This window comes from Engystomops pustulosus, chromosome 2, assembly GCF_040894005.1.
Source record: "Engystomops pustulosus chromosome 2, aEngPut4.maternal, whole genome shotgun sequence".
Lineage (NCBI taxonomy): Eukaryota > Metazoa > Chordata > Amphibia > Anura > Leptodactylidae > Engystomops > Engystomops pustulosus.
This window is the reverse complement of record NC_092412.1, coordinates 63,690,604-63,712,168: the sequence shown is the minus strand read 5'-3', so window position 1 is coordinate 63,712,168 and position 21,565 is coordinate 63,690,604. Positions and strand designations below refer to the sequence as shown.

At 44.8% G+C, this 21,565-nt stretch overlaps 1 protein-coding gene across 2 annotated transcripts; it reads right to left on the bottom strand.

The window, feature by feature from the left end:
- Window positions 1–1,544: 1,544 nt before the first annotated feature.
- LOC140117834 (17-beta-hydroxysteroid dehydrogenase type 6-like) lies at window positions 1,545–20,977 on the bottom strand. 2 transcript variants are annotated; one of them, XM_072134953.1, is made up of 5 exons: window positions 20,681–20,977; window positions 6,843–7,167; window positions 5,551–5,809; window positions 3,093–3,256; window positions 1,545–2,257 (listed from the first exon to the last, which is right to left on the bottom strand). In XM_072134953.1, the coding sequence occupies exons 2-5, from the start codon at window positions 7,153–7,155 to the stop codon at window positions 2,064–2,066; spliced, it is 930 nt and encodes a 309-aa protein (XP_071991054.1). In that variant the 5' UTR covers window positions 7,156–7,167; window positions 20,681–20,977; the 3' UTR covers window positions 1,545–2,063. The 2 variants fall into 2 exon arrangements, with proteins under 2 accessions (XP_071991054.1, XP_071991053.1); XM_072134952.1 differs by lacking the exon at window positions 20,681–20,977 and adding an exon at window positions 20,230–20,365.
- Between the last annotated feature and the right edge of the window lie 588 nt (window positions 20,978–21,565).

Here is a 21,565-nt window from a genome sequence, read left to right as displayed (position 1 = left end):
GGGGTAATTTATGGGGTTTTACTTTTATTTAGGCCTCTTAAAGGGACTTGAAATCTGAGCAGGTCCCTCAATAGCGTGATTTTGCGGTTTTTATGAAAATGAAAAATCGCACCTAAAGTTTAAAGCCCCATAACCTTTTTACACAAATGAGACGATGCATAAAAAACCTAAAACATAAAGCAGACATTTGGTTAATGTTAGCTATCAAGTTTTTTTTGCTGTTATGAGTGTGTGGAAAAAGTAGAACATCTTGAAAATCAAGATTTTTTCCACATTTTCACCAAATATTGTTTTTTTTTATAAATAAACGCAAAACATACCACAAACATTTTTCAAATAACATGAAGTACAAAGTCTCATGAGAGAACCATTTCAAAATCACTTGGATATGTTATAGTGTTCCAAAGTTATAACGACTTATAGTGACACAGGGAAGATTTGTGTCAGGAATGTGAAAAGTAGCTTCGGCAGTAAGGAGTTAACTTTATTGGCTACTGTGGGGAAACTTTTACAATGTCTACTTGGACCACATCTAGGCAGTAAGCTTGCTTCTTGGGCCACATATAGCCAGTAAGCTTGGGTCTGGTGATCCCAGAAACAAGCTTAGTTGTTTCCCCTACCATTAGCACTTTCTAATTGTGACTGGATAACAATATAATGGCCTATGTATGTTATTTTGTATATTTAAAGAGGACCTGTCACCCCGAAAATGACCCCCACAAATTGTGCCCCCCTATACTCCTCACCCCAGTCCCTTTCTCCCCAGACAGTTTTTAAAAAAATTATTTGTGGTTAATTGCTTTAAAGCAATCCTCTTACTAAATAAGAGGTCGGATTCGCCTATCTTGTGCCCGGGCAGTCGGCCCTATTCATTAAGGGGCCGGCTCTCCGAGATGCGGCCACGCCGCACTGACAGCAGCTGCGGCCACAGACTTTCTCCTATACATTGCCAGGGCGGCCGCGCTGCACTAACAGCAGCTGCGGCCGCGCCAGGCTTATATACAGCACCGAATCTCAGAGAGCCGTCAGCGATTACACAATACATGCGATGATGCCGGCTTCTCCTACAGGTCCCCGCAGACAGGGGGCGTGGAGGGGGGGGGGTTGTCGGCCGGCCCCCTAATGAATAAGGCCGACTGCCGGACACAAGATAGGAGAATCCGACCTCTTATTTAGTAAGAGGTCGGATCGCTTTAAAGAAATTAACCACAAATACATTTTTTTAAAAAACTGTCTGGGGAGAAAGGGGCTGGGGTGAGGAGTATGGGGAGGCACATTTTGTGGGGGTCATTTTCGGGGTGACAGGTCCTCTTTAAAAGTTTATAATGCTGCATTGGAAAATGAATCATACAATGTGAGGATTTCTAGCTTTATTGAGGCATTTGAGCCATGTATTAAATAGATTGTGTTTGATTTCTATGTCTTATACTTGGCATGGCATGCGTGGGCATAACCCTACAATACAAAACAGTTACTTCCAGTAACTAACTTGTTGTGATGGATTCTCTCTTAATGTGTACAAAAGTGGAATATCTCTATTGGCCATTTTCAACTAATTTTTATTTGGTTTTAACATTTTATATAATACAAAAACTTGAAAGGAGAGGACACCAGCATACTGGAGAAATCTCCCACTATTGTGTACAACCAAAATAGGTACAAAGCAAGAAAGAGAAAGGGTACAAATATATACAAATACAGAAAAACTCAATCAGACCCTGCATATACAAACACAGCAAAGATTATTGACCAACATAATCATAAAAGTCCTGAGATTTTAGCCGTAATTTGTTGCACCACTTCAAAGCCAAAAAAAGGGAGGGAATGGTGTGAAAGGTGTGATGGAATACACAAGGGTCAGAGTGCCCCCTGGCCGAGATGCAATCTTAGGAAGGCAGGGAGCAAGTTCTAATGGCAATCAGTTTCTCCATAGCACTGTTGTAATGTCCTCTCTGAAGGATTTCACGAATAGTGCATGCACAGTAGCTGCAGAGCACACATGCATAGCTCAGAAATAGGACATGCAGGTTAAAGGCTACTGCTGGAATGGGGGTAGGTTTCCTTTAATTTGATGAAAAGAAATAATCGGCGATTACAGTTGGGCAGTATGAAAGAGGTATGAAGAAGAATTTGGCATCCCAGCCAGCAGAATATCGTGTCATTGGGTGCACCGCAGTCAGAGCATGCTCCATGCAGTCTGTGACCAGGTACAACTTGGTGCTACATTTCTGCAGGTCTTCTCTCATTTTCTGGCAATCTGTGTGTACAAATAGAAAGTCGTGTCAGGTGTCAGTCACTGCATTGACTGCCTCATACCCTTGTCAAGCTTTATGTACCATGGGTGAAAATTAGACCACAGCCATATTTATTTAAAGAATTTGAGGCCTGAAGAAGACGCTGTTTCGTTGTTGAAACTTGTCACCTTATTTACCTTTATTCCGACACCAGTTACCAGGGGACAAAAATTTGGGTGTATGTTTTTGCTGCATGAACAGGGGCGTACCTACAGGGGTAGCAGCTATAGTAGATATTTGGCCCACAGTGTCAGGGGGTCCCAGCATCAGGGGTTTTAGGTGTGTATATGCTGTATGTGATGTGTATAACTGTTTGTGTGTGTATATATGATGTATCTTTGCTCTAGATGTTTGTGCATATGTGCTGTGTATATGCTATATGTCTGTGTATATGATGCATGGGTCTATATGGTACTGTATGTATTTTTGTATATGCTGTATGTATTTATGGTGTGTGTATGTAATATGAGTGATTGTAACTCACATGTATGAGTATGTAAATATGTATATGTATATTTTTTAAGGGTGAAAGGGGACCCCGTTCAAAGTCAGCTATGGGCACTTGCCTCTCCTAGTTACGCCCCAGTGCATGAAAGATGCAATGACAAATGGGTGCCTGCGTGTTTTCTAACTTACTGGGAACAAATTTGATCATTAACAAATATATGTTTCCAATAATTGCCATTTGTAAATGGGGCATAATGATCCTGTTATAAATAATACCTGGAGGATAAACTAACTTTGGAATATTTTTACTGTTTTTATCTTTAAAGTTTATCTTTTTAAATTGCTACTTACACTTTTCAAAGTTTTGCTGTCCATAAGCATTATGGATTTCCTCTGACGCTTTCTCCCAAATGTGACGCATATTACCTACAACTGATTCTGGATTAGCCATTGGTGTTTTGAAGTAACCTGGCTCTATGATAGAGACTTTTACACCAAATCTTCTGAGTTCACGACTGTAAGGAAAAGAAATACATGAACACCATATTAAAAAAGAAATATAACTGAATTGTCAACAGTTATATCTTCTCCCACTTCTAAGTTCTTAGAAATGTCCCTTTAATACAAAGATGAATTTGCAATTGTGTTATTCTGCTTCATAGTGAATTTATATGTTAGAGACATGTAATGAATTTTATGTTAAATGCCATATTAATATAATTCCTGATTATAAAAAAAGGAAAGGATGAACAAGAATCGTGTACGACTGGTTGTCACTTACAATCCACTTTTGAAAATACGAAGAACAACCTCAAGAAAACTCCACCACATACTCCACAAAGATGACCGCCTAAAGACCCTCCATTGCTGTACTATAGGAAACTCCCAAACCTGAGGAATATTGTGATCAGGAACTCCCTAAAAGCTAACTTACAAAAAGGGACTTTCCCCTGTCATGTCAGGAACCGAAAAACCTTCTCTCTGATTCTGACCACAGACAAGATACAGATCCCTAAGACACAGCAGAAATATAACATACCGGGGAACTTCTCATGTTCCACTTCTAATGTGGTCTACCTGATTGTGTGCACAAAATATCCTGTGGGCCTTTATGTTGGAGAGACAGGACAAAAACTTAGAGCCCGGATGAAGTCATCACAAGATGAGCAGAAACACTGACCTGTGGCAAAACACTTTTGCAGTCCTGGCCATAATGCCATGGATATGAATGTAAATTTGGGAATACAAGTTTATTACCCTCTCTGACACCCTCCACACAGGACCCAATTTAGCAAAGGGATACATGACCCCCTACATTTAACAAATGTTATCCTGAGAGAATGAGTCACCAGAGACTCCAGAGTCATCAACTTAGAGGCAATAAACCTTCACACTGCCCAAGTCATCTAATTAAGGTCTCAACTTTGTTATTACTATTGTCTTTTTGTTTGTATTTTTTAGCATCACTTTTCTGTTCATTGTGTATAAATATATGTCGCTTCAGTAATCCTGTTATACCAGTGGTGGCGAACCTATGGCACGTGGACCATCTCCCCTGCCGTCTATATATAAATCATTAGGACACCCAATAGGCAGGAAAAGCTGCCGCTCGCCGAGAGCTTCAGTGCTCTCTTTCACTGAAGGCTGCGTCTGACCTGCTCTGTGGTCACCTAGAGACTAACCTGCTGCCTAGAGACACAGCAGCAGGTTAGTGCCCACCCCTCCAGTGTTCCTCACTGTGTGGCGGTAGTGTTCCTCACTGTGTGGCAGTATTGTTTCTCACTGTATGGTGGTAGTGTTCCTCACTGTATGGCGGTAGTGTTCCTCACTGTATGGCGGTAGCATCCCTCACTGTATGGCGGTAGTATTCCTCGCTGTATTTTCTCCTGCTTTGTGAAATAATTGCTGATGTTAGTCTTTGGTTTGCAGTTTGGGCACTTGGTCTCTAAAAGGTTTGCCACCACTGTGTTATACCATGTCTGATGAAGGGACCCAAGATGTCCCAAAAGCTTGCTTGTAACATCTTATAAATTCAGTTAGCCATTAAAATCACAATCTCAAGAAGGTTACTTTATCTGACCTATCAAAAGCAGCAGGAATTTCTTCAACTGGCTAACAGGGTAAATAAAACGTTTTAACTACGGTAAGTCATTCACTATTTAAAACATAATTGTTCCTTACATTGCTTTGTATGCTGCCTCTAGTGAATTCTGACTGACCCCTCAGTTTCTCTGTGCCCGCTACACCAGTTGCTAATTTGGGTGAACCAGAAGAAGAGGAAGCAGTCTTGGGATCTCTCCACATGAAAGTTTAGGTCTCTTTATAGAGGTGAATGAGTGTATATTGTTGATTTTCAGGTATTACACCCAGTGTGTGGCCCAAAGTAAAAACAGTAGGATAACACAATGGGCTCACAACCCTTTTTGTTACACCCAGCCACCACTGCTTTTTTGGCAGGCCATCCACACCCAGCTTCAACAGGTGTATGGGTTCAAAACCTACTGCTTTTTGCGCCTAATAAACATACTACTGTATTCACACTTCTGGAGGCGACCTAGCAGCATGCATGATTGAGCCAGTCAAAATAACTGATAAATTTTCTTTAAAATAAAAAAAAAAAATAAGTGAAAATTGATTAAAAACAGGCATAAGGTGTTAGATGTATTCATTATATAATAAAACATAGAGTATCCCTTCCACCAGGATGAAGGATTGTAAACGAAACACACTGACATGGTTGTGATCCCTCTGGCAGAACCTGATCTTCTTTTAGCTTTCCTTTAATAAAATGCACTTTGTTACTGCTTACCGCAGACTGTCTGAGAAGGTTTCCACCCCATATTTTGATATACAATATCCACCTCCATTAAAAGTTAATCTTCCAGCAATGCTTGCAACATTGACAACACGACCCTGAGCTCTTCGAATCATCGGCAGCATTTTCAGTGTAACATCAATAAGGCCTAGAAGATTCACATTTAAAATTTTGAGATAGTCCTCTTTAGTCAGCCATTCGCTCTGTGCAATAGGGTTGGCAACACCGGCATTATTCACCAAGCCCCAGAGTCCTGCAAAATATAAAATAGTGTAAAAAGGAATAAGAAATAAGTCTCTTGTTATCTATGTAGTAACGCAGCAAATATAAAACTTAAAACAATAATAATGTATACAACATCTCCACTGGGGGCTGAAATTGTATGGGGCAGCAGGTTACTAGGAATGGAGTGTCTGGGGCACATCACCAGTGATGGGAGGGAGGCCTGTGATGGTAGAAGAAAGACAGGGACACATAGGGGCAGATTTATCAAGCTGTCTGAAAGTCAGAATATTTCTAGTTGCCCATGGCAACCAATCACAGCTCCCCTTTAAAATATTCATGAGCTCTGGTAAATTGAAGGCTGCACTGTGATTGGTTGCCACAGGCAACTAGAAATATTCTGACTTTCAGACAGCTTGATAAATCTGCCCCATAGTGTAAACAGATGTTGTAAACTTGTGGTTCCTTTATTAGCGGAAATCGTGGAACAGTCGAACAGCAGCATATAACATGCTGCTCAGAAACTCCTTCCTCTGAGGGGGAAAAAGGTGAAAGTATAATAGCCCTTTTGTAGCAGGAACAAATAGTTCCTCGACTTACAGACGACCCCTAGTTACAGACGGACCTCTCTGCCCACTGTGACCTCTGTTAAAGCTCTCTGGACGCTTTACTATAGTCCCAGACTGCAATAATCAGCTGTAAGGTGTCTGTAAAGAAGCTTTATTGATAATCCTTGGTCCCATTACAGCAAAAAATGTTGAAAGTCCAATTGTCACTGGGGCAAAAAATTTTTTTGTCTGGAACTAAAATTCTAAAATACAGTTTCGAATTACATACAAATTCAACTTAAGAACAAATCTATGGAACCTATCTTGTACATAACCCGGGGACTGCCTGTATATACTTATAGAATTAGCATATATATTCTGTCATATTTAAATTTCGCATACGTGTTTACTTGCACTCCTATGGTTTATCATGATGGATTTTAATGCTTATTTTCTTTAAACTAAAAAAACTAAACTTTTATGGTAGGTATTTGCATTTCTATTTATGTACCTTACCTTTGTCGCTAACAATATCATTGACCCACTTTGCAGCAGAGCTGACACTGTGGCTGTTCGTGACATCTAGAATTATTGTCTGCAATCTGGTTGACGTCTCCTTCTTTAGCATCTTTGCCCCATTATCTGTCAGACAAGCTGCCAGAACCTTCATCCCAAGCTTGTCCAACTGTTTTGCCAAAAGATTTCCAAATCCTGAATCACATCCAGTGATGAAAACATATTTGTCTGTGAGATTCTCGAGTAATAAACCATATCTGTATCTTCTGTAGAGGAAAATCAGACCAAGGAGCAGAACCAGAAGAAGCCACATGGTGATAAATTCCTATAATACAATACAAAGCAGAATTATTAACAGTTTCAGGGAATATTCCAGAGATACTCCATATATGACTAAATGTGCTACGTGTGGATCTTATCGCATATGATAAGTGAGGATACCGTTGTATTTTTCCACATTGACTTATGTTCTGATTTATATGCTGGAGGCTACATGCACACTGCCGTTGCCCGCTGTACCATAGCATGGTGGACACACGGCAGTGTTGGGGAGAGGAGGAGGGGGAGAGCGCCACTCTCCATAGCAATATATCGCACTCGGTGCCAGATTCCCTCAAAAGATAGGACATGTCCTATCTTTCTACAGGCTACGGAGCGTTACCGTACTGCTCCCATTGGGTGCAGTGGACGCATTGCTGTCTACGGGGGACGTATATCGGCCGTATATACATTGGCCGTATATACGCCCTCCATACGGAAGTATGACTGTAGCCTTATTTCCAGTGTTGCAACAACTTTACTACTGCTCAACTGGATATATCAATACTACATTGTTCCCAACATTGGAGAAACATTAATATCACTAAGTCTTATGAACATCAGAAACCACGGATCATTTATATACAACATTGACTAAAAGTAGCATTCGCTAAAGAAAGAGAAAAGGGTTTTTTTGCTAACTTTTTATTATTTTTATTCAATTTTTTTTTTATGATTAAAAGGGGCTTTGTAGTAGAACTTAGTTTGCAATCTAATTCGAATATTTATTTTTATCAGTCGTTGTGGCGTATGATAAATATCCCCAAAGTATATATGTAATAAATTGTTTGTCTTTGTTTCAACGTGTATATATATGGGTAGAGTGCCGTCTTTTTAATAGCTCAGATCTATAAACAGATTGGGGCAGATTTACTTACCCGTCCCCGGAGTTTACAGAGTGCAATGTCCGACGAGAATGCACTGTGCCGCTATTCACTAAGATTGTGCGTCTGATATCCTGGATGGTGCATCTAAGTGCCAGGGCTTGCGACACAATTTGAAAGTTAAATCCCGCACTCAGTCCGAATCAGTTGGAACATCCAACGACACGCCATTGTGTCACATGGAAGCCAGCGCAACTGCGCCAAAAAAAGTTCACGTGTGCCAAAATCACAGCGCACACACCTGTTAAATACCTGTGCAAGCCATACAATCCCTGAAAAAGGTGCACAGTCTGACGAAAATGAGCAGCGCAACCCTTAGTAAATGAGCCCCAATGTGTTGCTTAACCTGCTTCATAAACAACGTTATTAAATTAAAATGCCACTTTTAGTGGCATTAGTTTTTTCATTCTGTCCATAATATGATAATAAAATTTAGTCAGTAAGTTACAGGTACTGAAAACTACTGAAGACCACCTAAAAATAAAACTTTAAAACTTGTTAGCAGCATAAATTAAAAAAATAAAAATATATGCAGGCTCAAATTGGGGGAAGATAAAGGGTTGTGGGGTTTGGTTCTATTTCTCAGTACCTTAGTCTATGCTATGTCTCCCAGACACCCACTCAGTTCCTTCATACACCACAGGAGTAACATATATCCCTCACAGATCCTAATACATAAAAATAATTTGTCACATGTATGTCATTAGTAAAGTAACTACTGTACATAAAATACAATACAGTGGGGCACATTTACTAAGGGCTTTGCACATTCTTTTAGGTGTGTAACCTATAGATCTTCCACTAAATGGAAGATAAAATCCAACAAAATAGAACAATTGAGAAACAAGAAGTAAAAGTAAAAAAATTCCTTTATTTAAATCAAAACATAATAACAGAAAGATGAGTAACAAAAACTGGTGAAAAAATGGTACAACCCCAAGGCGCTGTCATTCCGGGCAACGATCATCCTTTACATGGGTAAGACTTATTACACTTGTTTACCATGCATGTATATGCACTTCTGCTGACTAATAGACTTTGTCAAACCTAATGTCCATAATCCCCATGTACATAGTTACAAGGCCATAGATGCCGCTACCTTATACCTTACAATTTTGATGATCTTGCTGCCTGGGTCACAGCTTCTCTTTGTGTCCCCCTTGGGGTTGTACCATTTTTTTACCAGTTTTTGTTACTCATCTTTCTATTATTATGTTTTGATTTAAATAAAGGAATTTTTTTACTTTTACTTCTTGTTTCTCAATTGTGCTATTTTGTTGGATTTTATCTTCCATTTAGTGGAAGATCTATAGGTTACAGATCAATGTTTCCAACCAGCTACATGGTACCATACTGTGTAGGGAGAAGGATAGGTCCCAAAATACCATCCTAGAACATTAGTACTTTGTAACTTACTCTTCCTTCGTCCCTATTTTTGGTTTTGTTTCAAAGACATTCTTTTAGGTGTAAACTGCTTGCACAAGTATTTAAGAAGTGTCCGTGCCACTATTGTGTCGCACGTCACAGTTTTGTGGCGCAGCTACCATGGGACACAAATTAGGGGGCGTTCTGGTAGTCGGATTTAATATGCAAAGTCTGTTGCACGCCCTATGATAAAGGTGCACCACATAAAAGTTGGTGAACTCTGACGGGCCACTGTAGGGAAGCGACAGATTCATGATTTATGGCGCACGTTCTTAATGAATCTGTCACACCGATCATCATACACAGGCAGAGCTCTTTTAGGGCGGTTTCCGGCAATCTTAGTAAATGTGCCCCATAGAGAGCACAACTAAACACAGAGTCCTCCTTTCCTGCCCCCTCCTGGATCCCCAGTTATGTGTATTTATATACAATATATGCTATCACTACAGTACCAGACCATATGTGTATATATATATATATACACACACACAGAGACTCATGCACAATAGCATTAATATATCTACTCCTCCAATACATATGCAGGGCAGAGATCGGCAGCAACAGGTTGTACTGTAGTTACACTAATATACACACTCACGGCAGACACTTAGATGTATATATGGTAAAACACATAATACCTGGAATATCTACAGGTTCACCTATAAAGTCTACTATTCTATAGTTACTGTAATAAAAGTTAGATACATACAGATAAAGAAAACACAATATAACCTGGTTCCTTATGGTGCTACTCATCAAGGAAGGGTCAGGAAGAAAAAAAAGCAACATTTCTGGTTTCACCAGTCTAAATATCCCTGTGGGCAGCCCTTACCTACGCCCCATAACCCCACCCTGAGATAGACCCCAGTGTGTGCAGAGAGAATCTCTCCTGCAGAATGCTTTTGTTATATTAATGACCAAATGGCCTCTGTACACATGGACATCTAACTACAGAATATTAGGGACTGCTTTTAGTATATAGCATCTCCATTTACCATGTATGTGCAACAACCCTCACCGAGGCCTAGCCTTTTCTTGGGGCCTGGAGGCAGCTGGGGCCCAGAGTACCGGAGTGGCTGGCGGATCCGGCCTCGGGTGCACTGATGCAATAGGTTTCTCCCTGGGGCAACCCCTGAGGTGTCTGTAGGAGGAATCCCTGGGTGATGGATGGGGAGCCCGTGGTGGTAAGCAGCCTTATCCCGTGATCAGATGGAGGCAACATTGTGCAAATCGACTTACAGATCTTTATTCAACAGCAGGGAACAGCCAAACAATAACAGCAGTAGATTCAGCAAGCTGAAGAGCTGGTGGGAGATAGCTGGTCCGCAGGAAGGTTACTCTCAGTCTGGTAGGAACTGCAGGCTGGGCTAGTAGGAATGGAGCTGAGTCCAAATGGGGACCTCTGCTCTGGGACTTAAGTCTCCTGACTTGCCATCAGGTATCAGGCAGCAGTCTGAGGTACCTCTTCTTCCTGGTAGTGGGTCTGGAGAGCAGCTCTGCAGGGACCTGCACACTGGACTAGCTTCTCTACCTACTGACTGGATTCCAAGACCATGTGCTCCCGACCACCAGGGGCTTATATACCCCGTTGGTCAGGTGGTAGGACTCTCCAATTAGCTTCCAGCTTGCTTTATAAGAACATCATTGGACAATAACATTATATATTGTTAACTCCTGCCTTACCAGGCAGTGGCTACAGCTGCAATTACTAAGTTCTCCAGTACATAGAGACCTCCGAGAGAGGAGATCAGTCTCCCTAACAGCTCCTGACATGGAGCTCCCCCCCGCCTGAACAAGCAACCCCGCTTGACTCTGCTGTGTTACTGGGGGCGAGGCGGCTGTATGTAGCTGCGTTACTGGGGGCGAGGCGGCTGTATGTAGCTGCGTTACTGGGGGCGAGGCGGCTGTATGTAGCTGCGTTACTGGGGGCGAGGCGGCTGTATGTAGCTGCGTTACTGGGGGCGAGGCGGCTGTATGTAGCTGCGTTACTGGGGGCGAGGCGGCTGTATGTAGCTGCGTTACTGGGGGCGAGGCGGCTGTATGTAGCTGCGTTACTGGGGGCGAGGCGGCTGTATGTAGCTGCGTTACTGGGGGCGAGGCGGCTGTATGTAGCTGCGTTACTGGGGGCGAGGCGGCTGTATGTAGCTGCGTTACTGGGGGCTGTATGTAGCTGCGTTACTGGGGGCGAGGCGGCTGTATGTAGCTGCGTTACTGGGGGCGAGGCGGCTGTATGTAGCTGCGTTACTGGGGGCGAGGCGGCTGTATGTAGCTGCGTTACTGGGGGCGAGGCGGCTGTATGTAGCTGCGTTACTGGGGGCGAGGCGGCTGTATGTAGCTGCGTTACTGGGGGCGAGGCGGCTGTATGTAGCTGCGTTACTGGGGGCGAGGCGGCTGTATGTAGCTGCGTTACTGGGGGCGAGGCGGCTGTATGTAGCTGCGTTACTGGGGGCGAGGCGGCTGTATGTAGCTGCGTTACTGGGGGCGAGGCGGCTGTATGTAGCTTCGTTACTGGGGGCGAGGCGGCTGTATGTAGCTGCGTTACTGGGGGCGAGGCGGCTGTATGTAGCTGCGTTACTGGGGGCGAGGCGGCTGTATGTAGCTGCGTTACTGGGGGCGAGGCGGCTGTATGTAGCTGCGTTACTGGGGGCGAGGCGGCTGTATGTAGCTGCGTTACTGGGGGCGAGGCGGCTGTATGTAGCTGCGTTACTGGGGGCGAGGCGGCTGTATGTAGCTGCGTTACTGGGGGCGAGGCGGCTGTATGTAGCTGCGTAACTGGGGGCGAGGCGGCTGTATGTAGCTGTGTTACTGGGGATAAGGCGGCTGTATGTAGCTGTGTTACTGCTGGGATTGTGGAAAGGAAGCAGGGGGACGTGTATGTACGCTAAACTCAGTGGGGGCCTCCACCAGATTTTGCACCCAGGGGCCCCCACCAAACTTAATCTGGCCCTGTGTATAACGCACATTGCCATACCTTTTGGGTGCTCTAGTTTACAGCCAGATTTACGTGTGAAATCCACATAGTTTATACAGTGATTTTCGCTGAAATTACACTGTCAGTTGTGGGGTATCTGTATAATGCACATTGCAATACCTTTTGGGGGCTCTAGTTTACAGCCAGATTCACGTGTCAAATCCACGTAGTTTATAAACCACTATGTCAGACAGAAAGGTGGCAAGGGCAGCAGGCAGAGGTGGCAGCACAGTAAGGGGATGTGGCAGCAGGGGTGACTCTGTGAGGCCAGAACTGCCCTTGTCATCTAGTGACAGTGTGTTGATCAACAACCCAAAGGTTGTTGAATGGTTGACTAGGTCATCCAATTCCTCAAATATAACATCTGACAACCCCAGCCAAGAGTCCGTGGGTTCCTCTGATAAAACAAATAGTTGGCATGGCCCAGGAGCAGGTCAGCGGCCCTCACCTGTCCTCAACCAGGCTCTGTCCTGTTCCTTTCCCGCAGCCAGAGAGCTACTAGGTGGTCTGGGCTCAGTGCCACTATTCAGCGAGGATGAAGTGTTTGAGGACAGTCAGCAGCTGCTTTGCAGTGAAGAGGTGGGGCAGACTTCCGCTGCTTCCTGCAGTAGGCAGGCTGTGCATACTGACACCAGTGAGGAGTGTAGCACTGACCGTGAAACGCAAATTGACGATGATGTAGCCGATCGCACTTGGGAGCCGGGTGTAGCAGGGGATTCATCATCGTCGGGCGAAGAGAGTGTCAGCTTGCGGAGCAGGCAGCAAGGCGCTACTGTGGCTGTGAGTCAGCAGGGTGGCAGCAGTGCGAGGACGGGAGCCAGACGTCTGCGGGGTACAAATCCCGATTCGCAGGCCCAAATAAGCAGTGGCACAGGGGCTCAGCGAGGCAGCGGCGGTAGTAGTCGCTCAGTGCAGAGTGTTGGCGGTAAAATTACCACCTCAGGGGTGTGGCAGTTTTTTGTAAAGACACCAGAGGAGCCGAGCGTGGGTATATGTCGTATCTGCGGGCAGAAAGTGAAGCGTGGCCAGGGAGCTAACCTTGGCACCACGGCCCTGCGCCAACACATGCAGCGTCACCATCCAATGGCCTGGGAGAAACGGGTGTCAGATGTGGCACACGCATGGCGCCATGCGTTGAGCGAGGCGATTACAAAAAGACAACTCTATGCGTCCAGCCATCCTAAGGTGCAGAAGCTGACTGTGCTCTTGTCGAAATTGTTGGTACTGCAGTCTCTCCTTTTCCAAGTCGTGAACTCTGCACCCTTCAGAGAACTAATGGCTTGTGCCGAAACGTGGTGGAGAGTTCCAAGCCGCAATTTTTTTTCCCCAAAAATGCTGTGCCAGCCCTTCACCAATATGTACAACAGAAGGTGGGCCAGTCCTTGAGCTTATCAGTTTCTTCCAAGGTGCACGGCAGCGCGGACGTGTGGAGCTGTAATTATGGTCAAGGCCAGTATATGTCCTTTACGGCCCACTGGGTGAATGTGCTTCCCGCCCAGCCACACCAACAACTTCCACAAGAGACGGTGCTTTCTCCTCCACGTTGTCAAGCTGCTGCTCCTGCACCAGTGTCCGCCTCCTTCTCCACCACCACCTCAGCCTCCACAAGTGCTGCTCCATCCATCATACCACATGTGCAGGGCACAGCGGTGTCACGCAGTTCTTCACCTGGTTTGCCTGGGCGAACGAAGTCACAAAGGGGAGAACTGCTCGGCGTCATGCAAGAAGAAATGTGTGGCTTTCTCCGCGACAACTAAAAATCGGAACCATGGTGACAGACAATGGGAGGAACATGTTGTCCGCGCTGCACCGAGGAGGGATGGTCCATGCGCCCTGCTTGGCGCACATGTTCAATCTGGTAGTCAACAAGTTCCTGAAGTCTTACACCCATCTGCAAGACATTCTAAAAATGGCCAGGACACTGTGCATGCACTTCAGCCATTCTTACAAAGCCAAGCACACCCTCCTCGAGTTGCAGCGCCAGTAAGGCCTACATAGTCTGATATTTCCACCCATTGGAATTCCAGCCTCCATATGTTAGACCGCCTGTATGAACAGAGAAAAGCCATTAATGATTTTTTGATGATGCAAGCGGACCGTAGTACTCCCTTGTGTAACTTTGATGTCAGCCACTGGAAGCTCATGCATGACACCTGCCGTTTGCTCAGGCCTTTTGAAGAGGCCTCGTTATTTGTCAGTCGCCAGGACTGCGGGATGAATAACGTCATTCCACTACTTCATATCCTGGAACTCATGCTGCAAAATCTGTCTGGTCAGGGCACTGGAGAAGTGGAGACTACATCTCATGGCCACATGTGTCCGGTGGGGGCTGAACTGGAGGAGGAGGACATTGGAGCACAAGCAATTTGTGATTTTTCTACTCAGGTGACAGGAGAGGAGGAGCAGGAGCATCCGGAGGAGGTAGAAGACGAGGCAGATGACCCAGAAGCACCGTGGCAGTATACTGTGGATATGGAGGCCGGGAGTCCCTCAGAGTCACTTGCGCAGATGGCCCGCAGCATGCTGCTTTGCCTAACTAGTGACAGCCGAATAGTCAACATCCGGCATAGGGATGACTTTTGGCTCTCCACCCTCTTGGACCCTCGCTACCGGTCCAAAATGGGTGACTTTTTTCCTGCTGCTGAGAGGAAGGAACAACTGGCATACTATAGAGAAATACTGAGCACACAGTTGGCCACTGCCTATGTGCGCCATTGTCCATCCTCTATCAGTTCTGACCGGGGGATTCCTGGCAGTCATTGCTCACGTACTCACGTACTAATACCACGGCTGCTGTGGGGAGCTGGTGGGGTAGGAGCAGTAGCAGTTCCATCAACAGTTGCTTAAGTCTGGATTCCTTAATGAGCAATTTCCTTCACCCGCCTAGTGAGGAGGGTAGCCGCCACCAGCAGGAGCAGGACATGAAGCAGACCCTGCACCAGCAGGTGGTGGCCTACTTGGACAGCACTTTACCACCTGAGGTAGAGGATCCCATGGACTACTGGGCAGCCAAACTTGATGCGTGGCCGCAACTTGCGGAGTTTGCAGTAGAGAAGCTGTCCTGCTCCGCCAGTAGTGCGCATCAGAGCGCTTGTTCAGTGCGGCGGAGGCCATCGTTACCAACAGGAGAACCCGCTTGTCCATCCGTAATGTGGAGAGACTGACCTTTGTCAAGATGAATCAGGCTTGGATCGGCCAGGATTTCAACTCACCAATGCCTAATGCATCAGATTAGATCAGGCATGACGCCTCCTCCAAACGTTGAGAAATGAGTCGGGGTTCTAACTACCTGCCTCAGCTACTATTCTGATGCTACCACCCGCCTGATGCCACACATCTGCTGCTAGATGCACCATCTGCCTCCTACCATCTTTACCAGGGACTGGAATTGTCTGCCACCTCTACACTATATCATGGTGCCACTCTGCAGGCTCCTGCTGCTTCTGATGCCACCTTCACACTATATCATTGTGCCACTCTGGGGGCTCCTGCTGCTGCTTCTGATGCCACCTTCACACTATATGATTGTGCCACTCTATGGGCTCCTGCTGCTTCTGATGCCACCTTCACACTATATGATTGTGCCACTCTATGGGCTCCTGCTGCTTCTGATGCCACCTTCACACTATATGATTGTGCCACTCTGCGGCCTCCTGCTGCTGCTGCTTCTGATGCCACCTTCACACTATATCATTGTGCCACTCTGCCGCTCTTGCTGCTTCTGATGCCACCTTCACACTATATCATTGTGCTGCTCTGCGGGCTCCTGCTGCTTCTGATGCCGCCTTCACACTATATCATTGTGCCACTCTGCAGGCTCCTGCTGCTGCTGCTTTTGATGCCCCCAACACACTATAGCTGTGCCACTCTGCCGCTCTTGCTGCTTCTGATGCAACCTTCACACTATATCATTGTGCCACTCTGCGGGCTCCTCCTGCTGCAGCCGCTACTGATGCCACCTTCACACTATATCATTGTGCCACTCTGCGGGCTCCTGCTGCTTCTGATGCCACCAACACACTATATCATTGTGCCACTCTGTGGGCTCCTCCTCCTGCTGCTGCTACTGATGCCACCTTCACACTATATCATTGTGCCACTCTGCGGGCTCCTGCTGCTGCTACTGATGCCACCAACACACTATATCATTGTGCCACTCTGCAGGCTCCTGCTGCTTCTGATGACACCTTCACACTATATCATGGTGCCACTCTGCATGCTCCTGCTGCTTCTGATGCCACCAACACACTATATCATTGTGCCACTCTGCAGGCTCCTGCTGCTTCTGATGCCACCTTCACACTATATCATTGTGCCACTCTGTGGGCTCCTGCTGCTGCTGCTTTTGATGCCACCTTCACACTATATCATTGTGCTACTCCTGCTGCTTATGCTGCTACTGATTCCACCTTCACACTATATCATTGTGCCACTCTGCGGGCTCCTGCTGCTTCTGATGCCACCTTCACACTATATCATTGTGCCACTCTGTGGCTTTCCCTGTTGCTGCCACCATGTTGCTGACACCTGTTGACTCCTGCTGCTGCTTCTTCTGTCGTCACCTCCACACACTTATCATTGTGCCACTTTGTGGCCTCCTGTTGCTGCTGCTGCTGCTGATGCCACCTCCACACTATATAATTGTGCCACTCTGTGGCTTTCCCTGTTACTGCCACCATGTTCCTGCCACCTGTGGGATCCTTCTGCTGATGCTACCTCCACACTAAATCATTGTGCCACTCTGTGGCTATCCCTGTTGCTGCCACCATGTTGCTGCCACCTGTGGGCTCCTGCTGCTGCTTCTGCTGCCGCCACCTCCACACTCTTATCACTGTGCCACTTTGTGGCCTACCATGTTTCCGCCACCTCCATAATTTATCATTGTGCCACTCTGCTGCCTACTTATGCTGCTGCCAACTGACCACTGTCTCCCTGGAACACCCTGTGTTTTCCATAATGCTGTTTTCACCCCCATCACTCTATGATGTTGCCACTATGTTTGGTTTTCCCCTTCATTTCGTCTGTCAGAAGGATGAAAAGCTTCAGGATTGATAGCAGAAAGCAGGAGTGGATACAGAACACAGAGGACATGCAAGTATCCCATTTGCTGCTCATCTCTATTCTGGATCAACTCCTGTTTGTTTTTGGCTTTAGCAATACTGATGGATTATTGACCGATTGAAAGAGGACACTGACGCGTGAAAAGAAGGGCAAAATGATCAGTGACGTCAATGCAAAATTACTGCCGACATCCTCTGCACTATTTTGGGGGGCTTTCAACATGTATCCTCGTTTAACAGGTTCTGTCGTAATCTATGGAATCATCTGATGTCAGTGTAAAAAGAGTGCACTCTTTGATGTTATAGTGGGATCTTGGCCATCAGCTCGGGCTTTCGAGCTGGAACAGACGTTACCTTGTCAGGCTGCGTTCCTGCTTCGCTTATTTGGGGAAGTTGGCCTATGTAAGTACACATGGAAGTGAAGAGTGAAGCGATTCTAAGAGCAGCGGCTGTCATGTGCATGTCATACTAAAACACAACATTGTTTAAAGACCAAACCATGCTCCCTATGCATATTTAAGCATGGCACAATGTTCTACAACACCCTACAGGCTCTCTGCAGCCAGGAAATGCCTGTTTTTTAACGTGATTAGTTTTGATTCAATTCGGGTCGAATAAATTTTTTTCGAAAAATTCAGCGAATCGGGACGAAACGAATTTTAACAAATTCGCCCATCTCTACTTATAACCATCTGTCAGAAATGGAACTAATTATCGTTAATAACTGCTATAAGAGTTTCTTCTCACTTGTGGAGAGCCTGTGTGATACAGTCCATGCAATTTTAAAAATACAGGAATCTGATTTCTGAGATTGGTGACAGATTTCCCTAAAGCCCTATATATATATATATATATATATATATATATATATATATATATAAATTATTCCTAAAGAGCTACCTGGTCACATACACTAGAGATCAAAATTAGAAAACAATGTATGATCATTTGATTTTTTTCAGAAATTATGTAATTTCCATTCTTTCTTTGGTCACTGCCAGATTAACACCACTTACTTGCAGGCATCTGAACATTTTCTCTAATTTTGATCAGTGTTCTTTTACAAATAACTCATTTACATTTTATTCTTTGCTTTGAAATCTTTACAATTTACGAAATAAGCTAAAAATAAGGCTATTTTCCTCTTGTTAAGATACAATCACATAGGACTATACAGTGACCTTGACATTTAGGAAATTGTGTGTTCTCTAATTCTGATCTCCAGTGTATATGTATGGAATTTAGCATTTCATTACAACTTGGGAGTGGCTGCAAAGTACATTGCATGCTCTCCTGCCCAGTTTCAGAGAGAAAGGAGAGAATTATAAATCAAGGCAATCAACTAAATGAGTTGCAGGTGCAGCATAGTTAAAGGGGTTGTTCACTTTCAGCAAATAATTGATATTGTTTGTGAAATGAAAACTTATAGAATTTTCCCATAGAGGTACAGCAAGCAGAGAACTTGAAAACCACAAGGAATCAATGCAGAAAGTATATTGGAAAATTGTATAACTTCCTTTCACAAACCATATCAATTATTTGCTGTGGGCATTGTAGTTGACCTTGATGCCACAGTCATTGTGCACTGAAATGTTCATTTGCATATAAAGAAATTCTGTAATTATCTGCATTTAGACCACAGTTTTTCTCAAAATATGCATGCTTAGCATGCAGAGCATTTCACTTACAATATACTGCTGTATGTTTAATTTATGTGACCTGGGAGCTACACAAAGTTTGTCTAAGGCCGGTGCCACACTTGCGTTTCAGATCACGTCAGAGACTGATCACGGAGCGATCAGGGTTTGATCAGTGAAAAAGTGACATTTTTCAGAAATTTTTTAGAGTTCAATCAGTTTTCAGTCAGAGTTTGTTCAGTGTCAGTTTTTACACGCATTTTCAATGCAATTTCAATGCGTTTTTCACGCGCAGATAACGTGCATGAAAAGGACTCAGCTCTATCTTTTCCATGGTAATTGATCAGTGAAAAACGCATTGCACTTGCATGTGTCTCAGAGTGTAATGTGTTTTTGATGCATCTCCATAGACTTGTATGGTGCGTTTTTAATGTGCTTGACTTGCAAAAGTAGAGCATGCTGAGATTTAAACGCGCATTTAAAAAAACGTGCGTGTGTGTGTGAAAAAAAATGCAAGTCTGAAAAAGCCCATTGATTACAATGTGTCAGAGTGCGATGCAAGTTCTGCACGTAAAAGTACACGCTTGTGAAAGGGGCCTAAGGCCTCATTCACACAACGGTCGAGAGAATGTATGTACAGCCGCTAGCTTGCGGACGTACATATGTCTACCATAGACGGCTATGGCGCCCGTAAGTGCTACGGCGTACCGTAAGTGCAACAAGCTATGGAGAGGGCCGGGGGCTAGCAGCGCTCATCCCCCTCCACGTCTCCATGTGACGAAGTGTGCCCACCGCGCTACGGCACAGCTAGTACACGTTAGTCTGAATGTATCCTAGCATTAAGTAAATTCGCCCCAGCGTGCTGAAGGAACAGATGCAAAATACATGACTTGTACACACTCCTTCTACTTGACATCTTTTTTCACTGTTGTAAAAACTCTTCAAATTCTTACTAACCAATTTACCATGTTACCCATCACCTTCCAAATCTCATACTTAGAAACTAATTTTCAGCAAAATAAAATGCTGCAAAAACCAAAAGCTTTACAAATAGATTTCTATGAAGATTTCACAATGACGCGTCTACCTTACCTTGATGTTCAGTGCGGATAACTGCATGAAGCAAACAAAAGACAGCTCAGGGAGTTGAGTCAAGGCAAAAACATTGCTGTTTCTCTGCCTCCCACAACCCCCCTTTCTCCTCCCTCACCTTTATCACTTTTATGTTCCATTACAGCTGCCAAGTTTTATCAGGCTCGAATACAGCATTAAGAAATAAGAACAACTTTTATGCTGCATCGGATGGTGGAACTCAACCATTTCATTTTCACAGTTTGAATTTGCACTGATCTCCAGAAATTAGATGACAAACTGCTTACTGCTGCAGATTTCCCCAATGTGTAAGGGATTTTCATAATCTCAAACACTACCCTTCTGTATTACACTGTGGATTTTCCATTGGCAACCTGCCAGTATGTCTATGCCAAACAATTCTTAAAGGAATCTGTCACCAGCCCCATTGCTTCTTAATGATTAAACATACCTTATACGGCCCGTTAACTGTTTTCCAGCTGTGTCTTTAGAAATCGGCAGCACTGCCTTAATCGGGAAAATTAATGTTTAATTCTTGTACAGCTACCAGGGGGGTTGGAGTGTGGGGAGCTGCAGTCAAGCAGGCTGCCTTGTTCAGTAACCCTCGCCTCCATCTCTCTGTGTAACTGAAAGCGGCCCTGCCCCTGATATTCGGCACCTCCCCATTCTCCCGTGGTCCCTTTTCAAATATTGTGCATGCGCAGCGTGGCTGTCATCTCCCCTCCAGCTCTGCACATATCTGGAGAGATAAGTGCACACTGTGCGTGGGCTGCTTGCTAGCTATGGCGCATGCGCAGTGTGCATTTCTCCCTCCAAGTATGCACAGAGCTGGAGGGGAGATGACAGATGCACTGCATGATATTTGAAAAAGGACCACGGGAGGACGGAGAGGTGCTGAATATCATCGACGTTGTGTACCTGCTAGCTGGCCGCTCTGTCTCGTGCACGTAGTGGTAGCGGATCTAGCAGATTAGCGCAATATTTGAAAAGGGACAGTGGGAGGTGCCAAATTTCACGGGCAGGGCTGCTATCAGCTACACAGAAGGAAGGTGGCGGGGGTTACCGAACAAGGTGGCCTTGAGGGTGGCTGTCTGCTTGGCTGCAGCTCCCCACACCCCTGTACATGTTGCTACTTACAAAACACATTTACACTGGAAAGCATAATAAGAAAACAATACAACATTTTCTAAATGTCAAGGTCATTGTGTAGTCATACGTGAATACAATTGAAATCAATCTCATGAGTAAATGGCAGTATTCTAGATTCAACAAAATTTTATTGATGGTGAAGCATAAAGATGCCTTATAATAGAACGTGGCAAAACAGAAAGCCCTC